Source organism: Varanus komodoensis, unplaced genomic scaffold (genome assembly GCF_004798865.1).
Source record: "Varanus komodoensis strain SLA01 unplaced genomic scaffold, ASM479886v1 scaffold44_3, whole genome shotgun sequence".
Lineage (NCBI taxonomy): Eukaryota > Metazoa > Chordata > Lepidosauria > Squamata > Varanidae > Varanus > Varanus komodoensis.
Window position 1 is genome coordinate 4,330 of NW_025336010.1, and position 18,529 is coordinate 22,858.

At 49.0% G+C, this 18,529-nt stretch overlaps 1 protein-coding gene across 1 annotated transcript; it reads right to left on the reverse strand.

Annotated features, from left to right (window-relative positions):
* Nucleotides 1–224: 224 nt before the first annotated feature.
* LOC123030427 (solute carrier family 2, facilitated glucose transporter member 11-like) lies at nucleotides 225–18,242 on the reverse strand (the record flags this gene model as incomplete). Its single annotated transcript, XM_044444338.1, has 4 exons — nucleotides 18,186–18,242; nucleotides 12,647–12,745; nucleotides 12,127–12,287; nucleotides 225–349 (listed from the first exon to the last, which is right to left on the reverse strand). Coding segments are annotated over exons 1-4 (409 nt in total), but the record flags the coding sequence as incomplete, so codon positions are not given.
* Between the last annotated feature and the right edge of the window lie 287 nt (nucleotides 18,243–18,529).

Here is an 18,529-nt window from a genome sequence, read left to right on the forward strand (position 1 = left end):
GGGCTCATTGGATCTATTCGGCAGCTTATAAATTATAAACATGAATAAATAAATGGGAAGGGTGATAAACTGGGAATAGGACTAGAGATCAGGTGGGCATGGAGCAGCCCAAGACTTGGGGCAAGGGGTTCTGTCTCCTTTTCCTGGGTCCCTCAGCTGCTGGGAGGAATGTGAACTGGGCACTGACAAGGAGTAAAAAGCACTTGTAAGAAGCAAGCCCATACCTGCACTGATGCCATACAGGAAGCGTCCTACCAGAATCAGCTCAAAAGACTTGGCCATCTTGCTGAAACCAACAAAGAAGGCACCACCCAGCATGAGCACATTGTTTCCCAGGAGGCATCTCTTTCTGTTGAAAAAAGCAATGGAAGCGGCCATGAGCAAGAAGAGTGGGGGAGGGGGGAGAATGGATTTCCATCCAGCCCACACCCTGTCGGTATTCTCCAGGATCCCAGAGGAATCTATCGAGGTGCATAGCTGGAAAGGGGCTGCCCCACTGAATGCCTTCCCTGTCCTCCATCCAGACATGCCACAAAGGACCCCGAGGCCTTGCCTTCCAGCACAGTGATTTCCAGCTACGGAAGAGCACAGGCAACGGCAACTTGGAAGCCGTACCTTGTGCAAATCTCAGATGAACGAAGGCTGAGCACATGCAGATGGGATGAAAGGTGTTAGGTAGATGCAACAGTGCCTGCAGTAATACGACATGTTGTGTTAATGACCACAGCGGAAGGAAAAGGGTTGATGTCACAGACAGAATGAAACTAGCCTCTCTCCTGGATCTGGGCCTTTCCTGCCCCTTCTCTCCTCCCTCCTTCGCTGGAAAGGGGACTGGATCATGTGACTGCTTGGATCACTCTTCTCCTGCCCTTGGCAGGCACAGCGAGGAGAGGTAGGGGGCCCGGGCCACCCCCCCCCCACCTGGCCACCCCCGGGCTTGCATAATTAAAAGGCGGGCTGGATAAATGGGCATGGCAAGCCGGATCCAGCCCATGGGCTGTAGTTTGGGGACCCATGGTCTAGCTGGATTTCTTGAGGAAAGGCCCCCACCCCCAAGAATGCAGAGCAAGGGAAGGGAGGAGATAAAAATATTGGAACACCTAAGGCCATTCTCTGCAGTTCTTTGGCAGACTCTGATCTTGAGTGATTTAACTAAATGTACTCACTCTTGAGTACATTTAACTAAAGCCAAACAATACAATTTTGAGCAGATTAAGGCAATATACTCATACAAAACAAATTTAAAAAGAATTAAAGATATGATTAATCTGAGCCTAAAGAATCTATGAGAAGCTGAAAAGCATATCTGCACATATCTGTAGAAGGGGATCAGGTAGAGGCAGTGTAGGTAAGATTATCGGGTCTAGAGGTGGCCAAGGATCTGATAGTAGGGGTATGTTATTGCCCACTGGGTCAACCTGAGAACCTGGAGGATGTTCTGATAGACCAGATTGGAAGGGTATCCCAGGGGAGGGACATGGTCATAACGGGAGACTTCAACTTCCCTGATATTTGTTGGGAGACACACTTGGTGGTGGCGGCCAGGTCCCATTGCTTCCTGGAAGCTATGGAGGGTGGGATTTTCATCCAGTGGGTCTTAGAGGCAACATGGGGGGAACGTCCTAGACTTGGTCCTGACCAACAGGGAGCATTTGGTGGATGATGCGCAGGTTAGGGGAGCTCTGGATGCAAGTGGCCACTCCATCCTGTCCTTTGAGATCAGGGGAACAGGGATGAGTGGCAGGTCAAGTGCTAGGAGTTGGGACTTCTCGAGGGCCAAGTTCAGTTAACTGAAGGCCAGACTGGAGGAAGTCTCCTGGCAGAGGGTACTGGAAGGTAAGAGAGTTCAGGAGGGGTGGATGGCTCTAAAAAGCCATTTTGTGAGCCGCCCCAAGGCTTTGTTGCGATGGGGGCGGCATAGAAATGTTTTAAATAAGTAAATAAATAAATAAAAAGGGAGGTCTTGGAGGTACAATCCTTAAGGATACTGCTGAGTAGAAAAGTGGGGAGGTATAGGAGGGCGCCAGCATAGATGTGAAGAGGAGTGATAAGAGGGATTAGAAGGAAGAGGGGCATCCACAGGAAATGGACACTGGTGCAAGAGGACAGAAGGGGTTGAGGCCTGCAAAATATGCCAAGAGCAACAAAAAGAGCTTTCTATGTAAATAGAAAGAGGAAGGGGAGACAGGTGATTGAGAAATGGATTTGCTTTGGGATAGATTGATGCACTGTCCAATGGATTAAGGCATGGTTGATGGACCACAAGCAGAGGGTGACTCTCAGTGGGGAATCATCAGGATGGCAGCCAGTGACAAGCGGGGTCCTTCAGGGTTCAGTTCTGGAACCAATTCTGTTCAGCGTTTTCATCAATGACTAGCAGGAGGGGCAACCAGTTTGCTGACCAAATTCACAGATGATACCAAAGTGGGGGTGACGGCCACAACAGAGAGGCAGGCACCCCAGATCCAAAAGGACCTTGTCAGACTATGGAGGTTTTTGGGGGACAACAGGATGTTGTCCAATATGGATAAGAGCAAGATCTTGCACTTGGGCATCAGGAGTAAGTGCCACTGGTACAGGATGGGGGACAAGTGGCTGGACAGTGGCACCTGTGAGAGGGCTGCCAGGATGCTTGTCAACAGCAGGCTGAGCTGCCAGCACTGTGAAGTGGCATTTATGAGGACAAACACCACCCTTGGATGTGTAGCCAGAGATGTGGCTTCCCGATCAAGAGAGGTGCTGGTGCCACTCTATATGACGCTGGTGCCCTCACAACTGGAGTATGGCGTCCAGTTCTGGGCTCCACATTACAAGGGAGAGATAGCTAGGCTGGAATCAGTTCAGTACAGGGTCACAAGGATGGTAGCCAGATAAGGGGAGGTGCCATATGAGGTGAGATTTAAGGAACTGGGACTTTTCAGCCTGGAGTGGAGGAGACTCTGAAGGGCTCTTATAGCAACATCTAGGTAAGTGAAGGGGTGTCACATGGTAGAGGGTGGTGACCTGCTTTCCTCTGTGGTGGAGGGAAGAGCAAAATCCAGTGAGGCAAAGCTAAAGGAACTGGGTTTTAGGTTGGATGTCAGGAAGCATTTCCTGATGGTTAGGAACCCTAAGATATGGAACAGGCTTCCAAGGGAGGTGGTGGAGGCCCCATCGGGGAGGGTGTTGAAGGACAGATTGGATACCCACATGCTGGGCATTATATGAGCAAAGCTGGCTTGTGCCAGACTTTGGTCAGACTAAATGGCCCAGGAGATCCCTTCTGACTTACTATGTTACTAAATTTATAGGCCACTGAAGAACCCAGCAGGACTGTCTAAGCAGCAAGCAACAAGAAACAATACCAATTTAATTAGACTTGAACACAATTTCTGGGAGTAGGGTAACCCAATTGCTTGTAATAGAACAAAATCTTGCAGGCAAGTTGCTAAAATCAGGTATTAAAATATCTATGGAAACCGATAGTTTTTACCTGGTGTCAAAATAAAAGTAATGAAGGTGCAGGGTAGACATCTCTGGGAAGCCCATTCCAAAAGTAGGGTGCACTGAAAAGGGCCTTCTTCTAATTGCCATCTCTCTCACTTCCATTAGGTCCTCATGCCCAGTTCTCAATGGGTGTGTGTGTGTGTGTGTGTGTGTGTGTATTCAATATATAGGAAAAGGTGGCCCTTCAAGTAACCAAGCTTTATATGTTAAAACAAGCACTTTACATTGGACCAACTTACAACCAGTGTAATTGATATAAAAGTCAGTCAGTCAGTACCTAGGACATGGGCGGCTGACTGACTGACTGACTTGGGCACCAGGACCCAGAGAACCAGGCTAGAGTCCGAGGTCCGATCCAAATCACAATCCAGGGTCAGTGCCTGGAGTAGGGAAACAAGGTAAGACCAGTCCAAGAGGCAAAAGCATGGTCAAACTATCCAGGAGTCAAGAAGCCAAGGAGACAGTACAGACAGGAGCAGCTACCTGAGAGCCCAAGCAAGGGCCAGGAAACCAGGTGGAGTCCAAGAACAGGAGCAAGGTTCAATATTCCAGGTCACAACAAACAAGGAGCACTGCAACAAATCATTGCCAAGGTAGCTTCTGAGGGGAAGAGCTGGTTGTTAAATAGCTGTTCCCCCAGGGCTCCTGGGTGGTGCTCATGAGAGCCCTGGCAGCTGCAGTAGATTGGGGGAGAAATCCTGCAACTACTAGGGCTGCTATGCTGCTCCTTGGCCAGCAGATGGTGCCCTCAAAACTGTCTCAGATCCTGACACAGTCCATTATCGAACTCAGATACTGACTGGTCCAACATGGAGACTGCCTTACCTGGATTTGATGTAAACAATAGGTAGAGCTGAGTGTTGTCAGTATATTGGTGACACCTCAGCCCAAACCTCCAGATGACCTTTCCCAGCGGTTTCATAGAGATGTTGAAAAGCATGAGAGATACTATAAAGCCCTGCAAAACTGTGGGACAAAGAAACTATCTCCCAGCACCAATTCTGAACACGGTCAGCCAGGAAGGATTGGAAACAATCCAAGGCAGTGCCTCCAACTCCTAACCCAGTCAACCTGTCCAGAAGGACACCATGATCAATGGTGTCAAAATATGGGAGATTCACTCGGCGGTGACAGCCAGGTCACGTTGCTTTCTAGAAGCTATAGAAGGAGGGTTTTCACACAGAGGGCCTGAGAGGCGATGAGGGGGGAAACATCCTTGACTTGGTCTTGACCAGTAGAGAGGAGCTGATGGATGAAGTACAGAATAGGGGAGCTCTGGATGCGAGTGATCACTCCATCCTTTGCTTTGAGATCAGGGGACTGGGGACGTGCAGCAGGTCGAGCACTAGAAGCTGGGACTTCACTAGAGCCAACTTTGGCCAACTGAAGGCCAGACTGGGGAAAGTCTCCTGGGATAGGTGACTGGAAGGTAAGCGAGTTGAGGAGGGGTGGATGGCACTCAAAAGGGAGGTTTTGGAGGCGCAAGCCTTGACGATACCTCTACTCAGTAAGGTGGGGAGGCAGAGGAGAGTGCCGCCATGGATGCGAAAGGAGGTGGTTAGAGGGATTAGAGAAAGAGGAACCTCCGTAGGAAATGGGTATTGGGGGAAATAGACAAAAGGGTATACCAGGAGGAGGAGGCCCGTAGCAGAAGGATTCTTCACAATGCTAAGGCTGATTACGACCTGAGACTTGCCAAGAATATCAAGAGCAACAAAAAGGGCTCCTTTCAGCATGTAAATAGGAAGAGGAAGGGGAGACAAGTGGTGGGACCACTAAATAAGGAGGAAGGAAATCCAGTGACTGATATGAGGGAACAGGCACAGATGCTAAATGACTATTTTGCCTCTGTGTTCTCCCCAGAGCAGGATGGGGGAGATCCACATAGGAGATTAGAGGAGGGTGGGGACTTGGGGGCACAGATTAGAGTCACCCCCCTTAATGTCGAGGGGCTCCTCAGGGCATTGGACATTTCAAAGGCACCAGGCCCTGACGGGTTACACCCGAGAGCACTTAGAGAGTTGGCAGAGGTCCTCTCACGCCTGCTGGGCTTCATTTTTGAGGCCTCGTGGAGAACGGATGAGGTTCCAGAGGACTTGAGAGTGGCGTCAGTGGTCCCAATTTTCGAAAAGGGTAGTAGAAGGGACATGGAAATTACAGACCAGTAAGCCTTACGTCCATTGTAGGAAAAACAATGGAAAGGCTCATAATAGAGAGAGATCTAGTGATGCTAATAGGGAAGGGAGGTTGACAGCCACACAACACGGCTTCTGCAAAAACAGGTCCTGCCAGACAAACCTTGTGGAATTCTGTGGCAAGGTTTCGAGATGGCTAGATAGGGGGGATGCAGTGGATGTGGTTTACCTGGATTTCAGCAGGGCCTTTGACAAAGTGCCCCATGATATCCTGGTGGAGAAACTGAGGAGTTTTGGGATACACCAAAGCACTGTCCGGTGGATTAGGGCCTGGTTGACTGACCGAAAGCAGAGGGGAATCCCCATTAGTGGGGAATTGTCGGGATGGTGGCCAGAGACAAGCGGGGTCCCCCAGGGCTCTGTCCTAAGGCTGATCCTGTTTAATCTTTTCATAAATAACATGGAAGAAGGGGTGAACAGTCTGCTGGTCAAATTCACAAACGATACTAAAACTGGAGCAGTGGCCACAACTGAGGAGCAGGTGATCCAGATCCAAAAGGATCTGGACAGACTATGGAAGTGGGCAGGAGACAACAAGATGGCGTTCAATGTGGATAAGCGCAAGATCTTGCACTTGGGGCATAGGAATAGGTGTCATAAGTACAGGTTAGGGGACAAGTGGCTGGAGAGCAGCGCTTGTGAAAGGGACCTCGGGGTGCTGGTTGACTGCAGGCTGAACATGAGCCAGCAGTGCGATGCAGTGGCCAAGAGGGCGAACACCACCCTTGATTGCATAGCCAGAAGTGTGGCTTCTAGATCAAGAGAGGTATTACTACCACTCTATACAACTCTGGTATGCCTGCAACTGGAGTATTGTGCTTAGTTTTGGGCCCCTCATTACAGAAAGGATATAGCCAGTTTAGAGTCAGTGCAGCGCAGGGCCACAAGGTTGGTGGCCGGCTTGCAGGGGATGCCTTATGAGGTGAGACTGAGGGAACTGGGTCTCTTCAGCCTGGAGAAAAGGAGACTCAGAGGGGATCTGTTGGCGACATGCAGGTATGTGAGGGGATGTCACACGGAGATGGGTAGAGACCTGTTCTCCCCTGCAGAGGAAGGCAGGATGTGCTCCAACGGTGCAAAGCTCAGGGAACTAAGGTTCCATTTAGATGCCAGGAAGCACTTCCTCACAGTTCGGACCCCGAGGGTGTGGAATGGGCTTCCACGAGAGGTGGTTGAGGCCCCATCGGGGAGGGTGTTCAAAGACAGGCTGGACATGCACATGGTAGGCATGTCATAAGCAGAGCTGGCTGGTGCCAGAGTTCAGACTAGATGGCCCGGGAGGCCCCTTTTGACTTGCTCTGTTTCCATGTTTCTATGTTTCTATGCTAAGAGACACACTCCCCTTGTCCCTCTCCCAGAAAAGTTCATCAGTCAGGGAGATCAAGGCTGTCTCTATCCCAAACCCCCACCTGAAAATTGAAATGGGTCCGAATAATCCACTTCCTCCAAGAGTGGCTGGCCACCACCTGCTCCAACATCTTTCCCAGAATGGAAGGCTCACTACCAGTCAGCAGGTGGCAACCATTCCTGGATCTGACTTCTTTAAGAGCAGTCTTATCACAACCTCTTTTAAGGAGGCTGAGACTACCTCTTCTCTCTAGGGATGAACAACCTCCTGGACCCAAGGGTGAACCCTCTCCTTTGATTTTCCAGTGATTTTATTTATTTATTTATTTATTTTTCAATTTATATCCTGCCTTTTTCCTACAAAGGGCTCAAGGCAGCTTACATCTCTTCATCCATCTTATGATGGGCAAGGGTCAAGTGGACAGTTGGTAGGACAAGCAGAGTAAAACACCTTGTCCACATCAGTATCACCTTGTCCACATCAGAACAACAACTGCGCCCGGCAGCCTACGACGGAGGGGAGCTGCTGCCTTCGCCGCGAGAGACTGTGCCGCACCGCCATCCACCGCCCACCTGGCTGCTCTGCCACGCCCCTGCATGCGTGGCAGGCGTGCGCCGGACGAGGCGGGGCGGCCTCGGGCTGGTGGCCAAAGGGCGGTCGCTGCCGTTTGGGTGGCCGTTTGGGTGGCCGAGCGGGGGGCTGGGCTGGCCAGGGGGCTTTCGCTTGGCGGTGTTAGGCCCTCCTGCTGGGCTGGGTTTTTTTTTAACTGTTTTTATAATTTTATAGTATTTTAACTGTTTTATGGAGTCGTCCCTGGCCATGTTGCCGCTTAAGTTTCCTGGGGAGCGCACCGGTGCCGCCATTGGGGTGGTCTTGGGCAATGGATGTAACAGCGGTGGGAGCTTAATATGTCCGCATAGAAGAAGGAGGGACAGATGGCTGACACCTGTCCCTACTTCTGGTTTTGCTCCCAGCCAAAGGGTGCCAGGGAGTCTTGTCAGTCACCCCTTGGGCCTGACAGTGCTGTTGCTTAATGCCAGGTCAGTCAATAACAAATCTGCCCTCATCCATGACCTGATTCTGGATGAGGGGGCCGACCTGGCTTGCATAATGGAGACCTGGGCGGGAGAGGGGGGGGATGTTGCCCTCTCCCAATTGTGTCTGCCCGGGTATCTGGTCCAGCACTGCTCACGGCCGGAGGGGAGGGGGGGTCACTTTGGTTTACCGAGCCTCCATCCATCTCACGGGACTTCCTGTCCCTTCGGGACCAGGGCTGGAGTGTCTCTACTTGGTGTTGGGCGACTGAGACAGATTGGGGATTCTGTTGGTGTACCGTGCACCCTTCTGCCCAACAGTCTCCCTGCCTGAGCTGACGGAGACCGTCTCGGACCTGGTGTTGAGGACCCCCAGGATGTTGGTCCTGGGGGACTTCAATCTCCATGCCGAGGCTAGTCTGACTGGGGTGGCTCAGGACTTCATGGCCTCCATGATGGCCATGGGGCTGTCTCAACATGTCACCGGCCCGACCCATGAAGGTGGACACACTCTGGACCTGGTTTTCTCTATGGGGCAGGAAGAGGGTGGTCTAAGGGTGAGTAATTTATGCTTGACTCCCCTGTCATGGTCAGATCACTTCCTGGTGAGGTTTGTGCTCGAGAGCGACTTCTCCCTCTGCAAGGGTGTGGACCCGATTGTGTGGGTCCACCCCCGGATCCGGATGGATCCGGAAGGATTCCTGAAGGCCCTGGGGGAATTTCCGGCTGGCAAGACGGGTGCTCCTGTCGAGGCTCTGGTCGAACTGTGGAATGGGGAGATGACCAGGGCTGTAGACACGATCGCTCCTAAGTGTCCTCTCCCAACGGACAGAGCCCGCTCTTCCCCTTGGTATACTCCTGAATTGAGGGCGATGAAGCAGGTTGGGAGACAGCTGGAGCGTAGGTGCAGGAAATCACGTGATGAATCTGACCGAACACACTTAAGAGCCCACTATCGGGCCTATGCTGTGGCGGTGAGGGCAGCGAAAAAGAGATTTTTTTCCGCTTCCATTGCCTCCTCACAATGCGTCCGGAGGAGCTCTTTCGAGTGGTGCAAGGCCTGGTTCGCCCAGGTCCGAAAGAAGATTTGATCCCACCCTCAAAGGCCCGCTGTGACGACTTTGCCAGGCATTTTAGGGAGAAAATCGCTCAGATTCGTCACGAGCTGGATACCACTATTGATTCAGAGGTTTCAAAGGAGACACCAACACTGCCATCTGGTCCAAATTTATTGGATGAATTTCAGTTACTGCGGCCCGATGATGTGGACAAGGTGCTTGGGTGAGTACGTCCCACCACTTGCCTATTGGACCCTTGCCCGTCTTGGTTAATAAATGATTCCAAGCACGGGATTGGAACCTGGATCTTGGAAGTGGTTAACGCTTCTCTGAGGGAGGGTCGGGTGCCTGCCCCTTTAAAGGAGGCGGTAGTCCAACCGGTCCTGAAGAAGGCGTCACTGGATCCAGAGTTGGCCACTAATTATAGACCAGTGGCCAACATCCCGTTTCTGGGCAAGGTGTTAGAGCGGGTGGTGGCGGGACAACTCCAAGCACTCTTGGATGAAACTGATTATCTGGACCCATTGCAGTCCGGCTTCAGACCCGGGTACGGTACTGAATCTGCCTTGGTCGCCCTGTACAATGACCTGTGCAGGGAGAAGGACAGGGGGAGTGCGTCCCTGTTGGTTCTCCTGGACCTCTCAGCAGCTTTCGATACCATCGACCATGGTATCCTTCTGGATAGGCTTGCGGGATTGGGGGTCGGAGGCACTGCTTTGCAGTGGTTCCACTCCTATCTCAACGGCCGGTTCCAGAAGGTGGTGCTGGGGGACTATGGCTCTGCGCCATGGCAGCTATGCCATGGGGTACCGCAGGGGTCCATTTTGTCCCCCTTGCTATTCAACATCTACATGAAACCGCTGGGAGAGGTCATCAGGAGGTGTGGGCTGCGGAACCATCAGTACGCTGATGATACCCAGCTCTACCTCTCGTTTTCCACCAATCCAGGTGAGGCAGTGGCTGTACTGAACCAGTGCCTGGCCGAGGTAATGGGCTGGATGAGGGCCAATAAACTGAAGCTCAATCCAGACAAGATGGAGGTCCTGTTGGTTGGCGGAGCCAGCTTCAGAGAGGGTGAATTGAACCTTGTCCTGAACGGGGTTGCACTCCCTCTTAGGGGCAAGGTCCGCAGCTTGGGAGTGCTCCTCGACCCTGAGCTTTCATTGGAAGCTCAAGTAACAGCAGCGGTGAGGAGCGCTTTCCTCCAGCTTCGGCTGATTTATCAGCTGCGCCCCTACCTGGAGTACGACTGCCTGGCGATGGTGACACACGCGCTGGTGACTTCCCGCCTAGACTTCTGTAACGCGCTTTACGTGGGGCTACCCTTGAAGACAGTCCGGATACTTCAATTGGTTCAAAATGGAGCTGCCAGGTTGCTGACGGGGACTGGATGTTATGTTCACATGACTCCAGTTCTCCGTCAGCTTCACTGGCTTCCCATTGAAGTCCGGGCCCAATTCAAGGTGTTGGTGATGACCTATAAAGCCCTAAACGGCTTGGGTCCTGGTTACCTGAAGGAGCGCTTACATCCATATATGCCCAGATGCCCCCTGAGATCTGCGGGAGAGGCCCTTCTCTGGGAGCCCTCCGTGAAAGAAATTAGGAGGGTGGCTACTCGGAGGAGGGCTTTCTCAGTGGTGGCACCCAATCTATGGAATGCGCTCCCCAGAGAGGTCCGCCAGGCCCCGTCGTTATTTGTTTTTCAGCGCCAGGCAAAGACCTTTTTATTCAAACGTCATTTTAAATGTTAATCTTATTGAATTTTTCTGGCCAGGGCGGCTTATTTTATATTGTATATTCGTAATTTATTTTAATGTATATATTTTAAAATGTTATTTAACTTATTTGTTGTAAGCCGCCCCGAGGCTTCTGTGAATGGGGAGGCATAAAAATGTTTTAATAAATAAAATAAATAAATAAATATTATGTCCATGGCATTCTCACAGTCCACAAGGGAGTTTACCCAATCGAAATCAGATTAGTCTGGCAAGATTGGTTCTTGAAAAACGTATGCTGGCTTCTAGTAATTAGGTGCTTACTCACTGACTTCTTTATTATTTGTCCCAGAATTTCCCATGGTCCTTCTCTCCCCTTCTAAACTAACCAGCTAAAAATGAACCATGATATCCTGCACAAAGATACCAACATTTCTTCTTCATGCAGTCACACATGTATTGCTTATAAGTATGCTTTTTTACTTTTGTTGAAAAGCCTCTCTTTGTGGATTCCAATAGATCCAGGTGCAAGCCACACCCTCTTAACCAAATCCACTGTTTAGTGCTTAGCTCTGCATGTAACTAAATACAGAACCGGATTCCCACCAAGAGCTCGTTCCACACAAGCTCAAAGCTCTTGTTAATACCCTGTGCCTCACCGCTGCCACTACCTAGGATGGTAGAAAATGCTGTACTGTCAAGAGAAGAAGGTGGGCATAGCCACCTGACCTAGTGGGCTTCTTTTTAAAAGTGGGTTTTCACGTGCAATTCAGTACACACACAGCAGGGGTACAGATCCTGCAGAAAGCCACGCCCCCTTTTCTTCAACCATAAATCATGGCTTAGTTTTCTTCCATTCTAAAAGCTAGAAATGCCTCCCCTGAGGTTTCGTTAACTTAGTGAATACTCCTAATAGCAGATAGTTGCAATACACTGGTATTTTGCTTTTTGGCCTAACTCTTTTTTTCCATTAGCCCTGCTCACCCCAGCTTCTCTGAAATGAAATTCTGAAAGAGGTTCTCCATCCCAACATGCTGGTACAAGCCCCAGTCGGTAAGTCTGTACCATGGGCTCAAGGGCACCGACAAACACAGTGACTCTGCTGAAATCTCCCCAAGTTTTTGGTTGAGAAAAATGAACAGCCTGGGCATACTGATGAGAGATGTAAATATCTGGTTCGTTGGCAGCCTTGGCTCGTTCAGGGAGATGCAATAACCACATGCTGTGGGCACCAAATTCTCACTCTAGTTGCTGAAATAATTTCCATTAGGAGCTTTCTTTTAGACATACTTTCCATATTTTGCAGTCAGCTGTCCACTGGCCATGGAGCCCAGGAATCCTCCGAAACCAAAAGCAGACACAATCAAGGACCACAGCAAAGTGAGGGTTTCAGGGTGAACAGGAAGGCCAGAGCAGTCCATCCAGGTGTCATTGATAAATGTTTTAACATGCTGGGGGGGAAAGGACATGTGGTTAGTTAGATGCATTTTTTTCCAGAGAGCTATAGGTACAACCTTGAAGAGGTGTGCAAATGGCAAAGCAGCAGCCAGACTAACAGGAGAAAGGACAGACAATACAAACATTTGCCTGTAAGATTCTAGCGGTCACGTGCCCAGTAGTGCTGTGAGCTGAAATTAAACTGGCTTGAACAATGCTATGCTTGGCCAAAGCAGTTGAGGGACAGCCTGAGCACAGCTCCTTTTCAGAATGCAACAACGTTGGTGATGTCTTGGAGGAACATTTTGTCTGAGTGTCTCTTACAGCCACACCTACAAAAAGTTAATAAAAATAAAATTCCATTGCTGTTTACCAGAGATGTATAGGTGATCATAGATCCTTGAAAGCCAAGCTGGAGTGATCCACCAATTCCCAGAACAAGCATCATTAGCAAAAGTCTCTGGTATTGAACCTGCAGAGAGATATAAAGCCTTTTATTTTTTTATCTAAAACCCAATTTGTTCTTAAATAATCCTTGCCAAGTCAGGAGGCATAAACAAGGGCTCATGTGTTAGCAGGTGGTTCCCAGTCAATGCCACTGATTTGCAACACATTTTAAATGGCTCAAGTAAGTGAGTATCCCATGAAACATGGGAAGGTGAAACAGAGCCCATATCTAGCATCAGATTCATTTAGGCTGCAATATACTGAAGCATTTATTCTGTGCCAGTCATTCCCTATTCTTGGTTCTTTATGGTACTTGAGACAATTTCATGACTCTAGTTTGATTCCTATGTCTAGATAGCACTTTCAGTGAGTTCTTTTAGAGCAAGGAACAACTTTTATGGGTATTCGAGAGGAAATTGATCACACACCAAAACAAGTCATGCTGCTAATCCTAGGAACCTGGGACACTAAAGCATGAAACAAGCAGAATCAAACATTGTGGAAGAATTTTGCCTAGGGACAAGATACAAAGCAGGAGAATGACTCACAGAATTTTGTGAAGCCAATGATCTTTTCCATGCAAATACTTCAGGTGGTCAATACAGAAATCAAACAGACTTAAATAACTGGCAGCAGAAGTTGCAGAAGCTGCATTCTTGCTGCCAAAACAAGACCTGGAGCAGATTGTGGTAGTGACCCTGAACTCTTAATAAAAAATCAGAATCAAGCTAAAAAATCTGAATCAAGCTCCCTCTGCTCCTGACCCCCCCTGGCGTGGGTGAGAGCTGCGCCAGCCTGGGGGCAGGGGGTGGGGCACGGGGGGAGGGGCCGCGGCCTTTAACTCACTGGCAGCAAGCAGGGCTGGTGGCCTCGGGCCGGCGGCCGAAGGGCGACGGCCTAAGGGCAGTGATGCCATTTGGGGCAGTGCAGGGGCTGGACTGGCCATGGACTTTGTGGGTGGGCTTCTGTGATCAGGTGGTTGCAGGGTTTTATTGTTTTTAATTGTTTTTATGTGATTTTATTCTGTTTGTTTTAATGGATTCACACCTGGCTGCTTCCATGGGGTTGCCTGGGGAGTGCGTGGGCACCGCCATTGGGGTGGTCATGGGCAATGGTCGTTATGGCATTGGGGGTTTAATGGGTCGGCATAGAAGAAGGAGGGACAGATGGTTGACACCTGTTCCCCCTTCTGGTTATTCCCCCAGTCGGAAGGTTCCGGGTATGCTTCTCAACTGCTCCTCGGGCCTGATGGTGCTGCTACTTAATGCCAGGTCGGTCCATAATAAAACATCCCTCATCCACAAACTGATTGTGGATGAGGGGGCTGACCTGGCTTGCATCACAGAGACCTGGGCAGGAGATGAGGGGGACATGTCCCTCTCTCAACTGTGTCCACCCGGGTATCTGGTTCAGCATCAGCCACACCTGGAGGGGAGGGGAGGGGAGGGGAGGGGGGTCGCTTTAATTATCAAGCTTCTATTTCTCTTGCGGGGCTTCCTGTCCTCTCGAGACTGGGTCTAGAGTGCCTCTACCTGGTGCTGGGCGACCAAGACAGATTGGGGATCCTGCTGTTGTACCATGCACCCTTCTTCCCATCAGACTCCCTGCCTGAGTTGATGGAGATCGTCTTGGACCTGGTGTTGAAGACCCCCAGGATGTTGGTCCTGGAGAACTTCAATCTCCATGCCGAGACTGTTCTGTCCGGGGCAGCTCAGGACTTCATGGCCTCCATGACAGCCATGGGGCTGTCTCAACATGTCATTGGCCCGACCCATGAACGTGGACACACACTGGACCTGGTTTTCTTGATGGGGCAGGAAGAGGGTGATCTGAGGGTGAGGAATTTGTGTCTGATTCCCCTGTCATGGTCAGACCACTTCCTTGTGAGGTTTGAGCTCGATGGCAGCCTCTCCCTCTGTAAGGGTGTGGACCCTATTGTGTTCATCCGCCCTCGAAGCCAGATGGATCTGGATGGATTCCTGAAAGCTCTGGGGGTTTCTGGTTGATAAAGTTTGCGCTCCTGTTGATGCTCTGGTTGAACTGTGGAATAGGGAAATGGCCAGAGCTATTGACACGATCGCTCCTAAGCATCCTCTCCCGCCGGGCAGAGCCCGTTCATCCCCTTGGTACACACCTGAATTACGGGCGATCAAGCGGGTTGGGAGATGTCTAGAGCATAGGTGGAGGAGCGTAGGTAGATGGCAGCTATGCCATGGAGTACCGCAGGGGTCCATTTTGTCCCCCTTGCTATTCAACATCTACATGAAACCGCTGGGAGAGGTCATCAGGAGGTGTAGACTGCGGAATCATCAGTACGCTGATGATACCCAGCTCTACCTCTCTTTTTCAACCAATCCAGGTGAGGCAGTGGCTGTACTGAACCGGTGCCTGGCCGAGGTACTGTGCTGGATGAAGGCCAATAAACTGAAGCTCAATCCAGACAAGATGGAGGTCCTGCTGGTGGGTGGTTCAAACTCCTTGGTAGGTGATTTGGATCTTGTCCTGAATGAGGTTGCACTCCCTCTAAAGGACAGGGTCCGCAGCTTGGGAGTGCTCCTCGACCCAGAGCTGTCTTTGGAAGCTCAAGTGATGGCGGTGGCAAGGAGTGCTTTCCATTAGCTTCGGCTAATCCATCAGCTGCGTCCCTACCTGGAGGACGACTGTCTAGTGACAGTGACGCATGCATTGGTTACTTCCCAGTTAGTAGCACGCTCTACGTGGGACTGCCCTTGAAGACAGTCCAGATACTTCAGATGGTGCAAAACAGAGCAGCCAGGTTGCTGATGGGGACTGGGCGTTATTCTCATATAACCCCAGTCCTCTACCAGCTTCACTGGCTTCCCATCTAAGTCTGGGCAAAATTCAAGGTGCTGGTAATCACCTATAAAGTCCTTAACAGCTTGGGACCTGGATACCTAAAGGAACACCTGCATCCATATTTGCCCTCCCGCCCCTTGAGATTGGCAGCAGAGGCTCTCCTCCGGGAGTCCTTCGTGAGAGACATCAGGAAGCAAAGTACCCGGAGGAGGGCTTTCTCTGCGGTGGTGTCTTATCTGTGGAATGCACTCCCCAGAAAGGTCCACCTGGCCCCGTCGTTATTTGTTTTTCAGCACCAGGCTAAGACCTTTTTATTCAAACAATATTTTAACAATGTCTAATATTTATAGGTTTTAATTGTGCAGCCAGGGTGTTTCTGGGTTTTAATTGTATTATATTATATTTATTTCTGTGAGCCGTCCTGAGGCTATTTAGCAAGGGGATAAGGGGATGATATACAAAAAAACTTTAAATAAATAAAAAGATAATCAACAGAAACAGAGTAACAGATTTGTGTTACTTAACTTAATTGATCGTGAACCAGAAGAACCATGGACCAAAACCAGAGACATTATTGTGGAGGAATGCTAAAAAGCAATTCCTGTAGCAATGCCCCCCCCCCCCCCATTTAGATGGATGAAAGAAGAAACACAGTTGTGAAGGACAGGAGAGAAGCAAAAGAAAAAGGTGGTAGAAATAGAGTTGGAAACCTGAATGCAACTTTTCAGTGACTACTATGTAGAGACCAAAAAAAACCCCCCCAAAGCAAAAAGACACTTATTACAATGGTCAGTGCAAAGAAATAGAACAGGAAAACAGGAAAAATTAGACAATTCTTCCAGAAGGTTCAAGAAATCAAAGGGAAATTCAAGGCTAACAAACACTATTTAACATAGAGGAAATAAGGAGAAGGTGGAAACAATATACAGAAGAACTATACAGAAGAGAAGAAAGGCTTAGACACCTTCAAAGAGGAATCCTATGAGGGAGAGCTTGCAATATTAGTAAAGTGAAAGCTGCCCTGAAAACACTTGGAAGTAACAAAGTACTCAAACTATAAAGAACACCAATAGAACTTTTCCAAGCTGCAGAGACTGAATCAGTCCAAATCCTGACAAAACTATGCCAACAAATACAGAGAACAAAGCAATGGCCCATAAACTGGAAATGTTCAATAAATATTCCAGTCCCCCTCCCCACAAAAAAGATACAAAGGAGTGCAGCGACCATAGGACCATTGCACTGATTAACCATGGCAAAGGTGTCAGACAAGGGTGTATTTTATTTCCCTATCATTACGTGGAATGTATCATAAGAAAAGCTGCAGTAGAATCAGAGGAAGGAGTAAAAGTTGGAGGAAGACTCATCAATAACAATGAAGAAATTGAAATTGTGAAAGATTTTACATCTCTAGGCTCAGTCATCAATTCAAAGGAAGACTGTAGTCAAGAAATTAGAAACATAGAAACAGAGAGAGTCAAAAGGGGCCTCCTGGGCCATCCAGTCTGATCCCCGGCTCCAGCCGGCTCCACTCATAACATGCCTACCAAGTCAAAGAACACTGAGGCTTGGAAGAGCAGGAATGAAGGAACCAGAAAAGATAATAAAGGATGTTTCATGAGAGACCAAGGTTGAGATTATCCACACTATACAATCACTATGTATGGGTGTGAAAGTTGAACAGTGAAGAAAACTGACAGGAAGAATATTTTTGCATTTGAAACATAGTGCTGGAAGAGAACTTTTTCAAATACCCTGAACTGACCCTAGATCAAATCAAATAAGAGCTTTCCCTAGAAGCAAAAATAACAAAACTGAGGCTGTCACACTTTGGACACATCCTGAGAATGGAAAACTCCCTGGAGAAGACAATCATGCTATGGAAAGTAGAGGGCAGAAGAAGAAAAGTAAAAGTAAATATGAGATGGATTGACTCTGTAAAGGAAACCACAGCTCTTACTTTAGAAGAGCTGAGCCGGCCTCTCATGGATAGGACATTTTCAAGGGCTTCCATTTATAAAATCAACATAAGTCAGAGACGACTTGATGGCACTTAACAGCACTATATTATAGTGCCACCCTTAGGGTATGTAACGGAAAAGCAGGAAAGGAAACAGTGCACAGATCTCACTTTGGCTACAAATTCCAAAACTGATGCAACAAATTAACAGCCCCATGTAGAAAGTCCATGTTATCATGCAACAAATTTGTATCGTAGAGAGAATACATAGCCATTTAGAAATGGGCAAATAGTCTTTTGGCTTCATCAGAAGAGCAGAACTTTACAGAAACAGCTGACTTAAGAAACCATCAAGCAATTGACCAACAGTTACTGGCCTGACATGGTATATTCATTAGCATTATGGAAATAGTCCCCAGGGTGGGCCATTCCATTATAACATCCACTAAGAACACATGTGAGCCAAAGCTGGAGCATTGGATGCAGCAGCATGAACTCCTTCACATCCCCGAGGCAGCCTTGGATCTGATGCTTATGGCCAACCTGCTTGTCCCTTGAAGAATCCCAGTACTAAGCCAAGTCCTAAGCGTGTGCACATGCACCGTAGACAGCATTGTCCCTGACACCACAACAGCCAATGGTGATGGATTAGCCAGGAGGAGCGTGCACAACAGAAGTTAGCACTCACCAGGTCCCAAAGTGAGGCAGACATCTTCCATCAAAAGGTTGTTCAAGTCACCTTGTGACTGTCTCTGTGGTCAGAAGGCCTTTGAATGTACTGTTCATCCTATTTGTTTGGCCCAGTCCCAAACTGCTCAGGGTTAATGTTTTATCACTGCCCTTGCCTTGTTTCAATGATTGGAAGAACTTTGGATTAAATAGTACATTGGTCAACTGTGTATTATCCAGTCAAAGTAGGGGGAACTTCTAGGTCTGAGATAATATTTGCTAATGCATGAATATGCATTGAACTGGAAATATGTAAGCGGGGGAAAATTATTCATCAGGCGTAAATCTAAAAAGTACGTGATC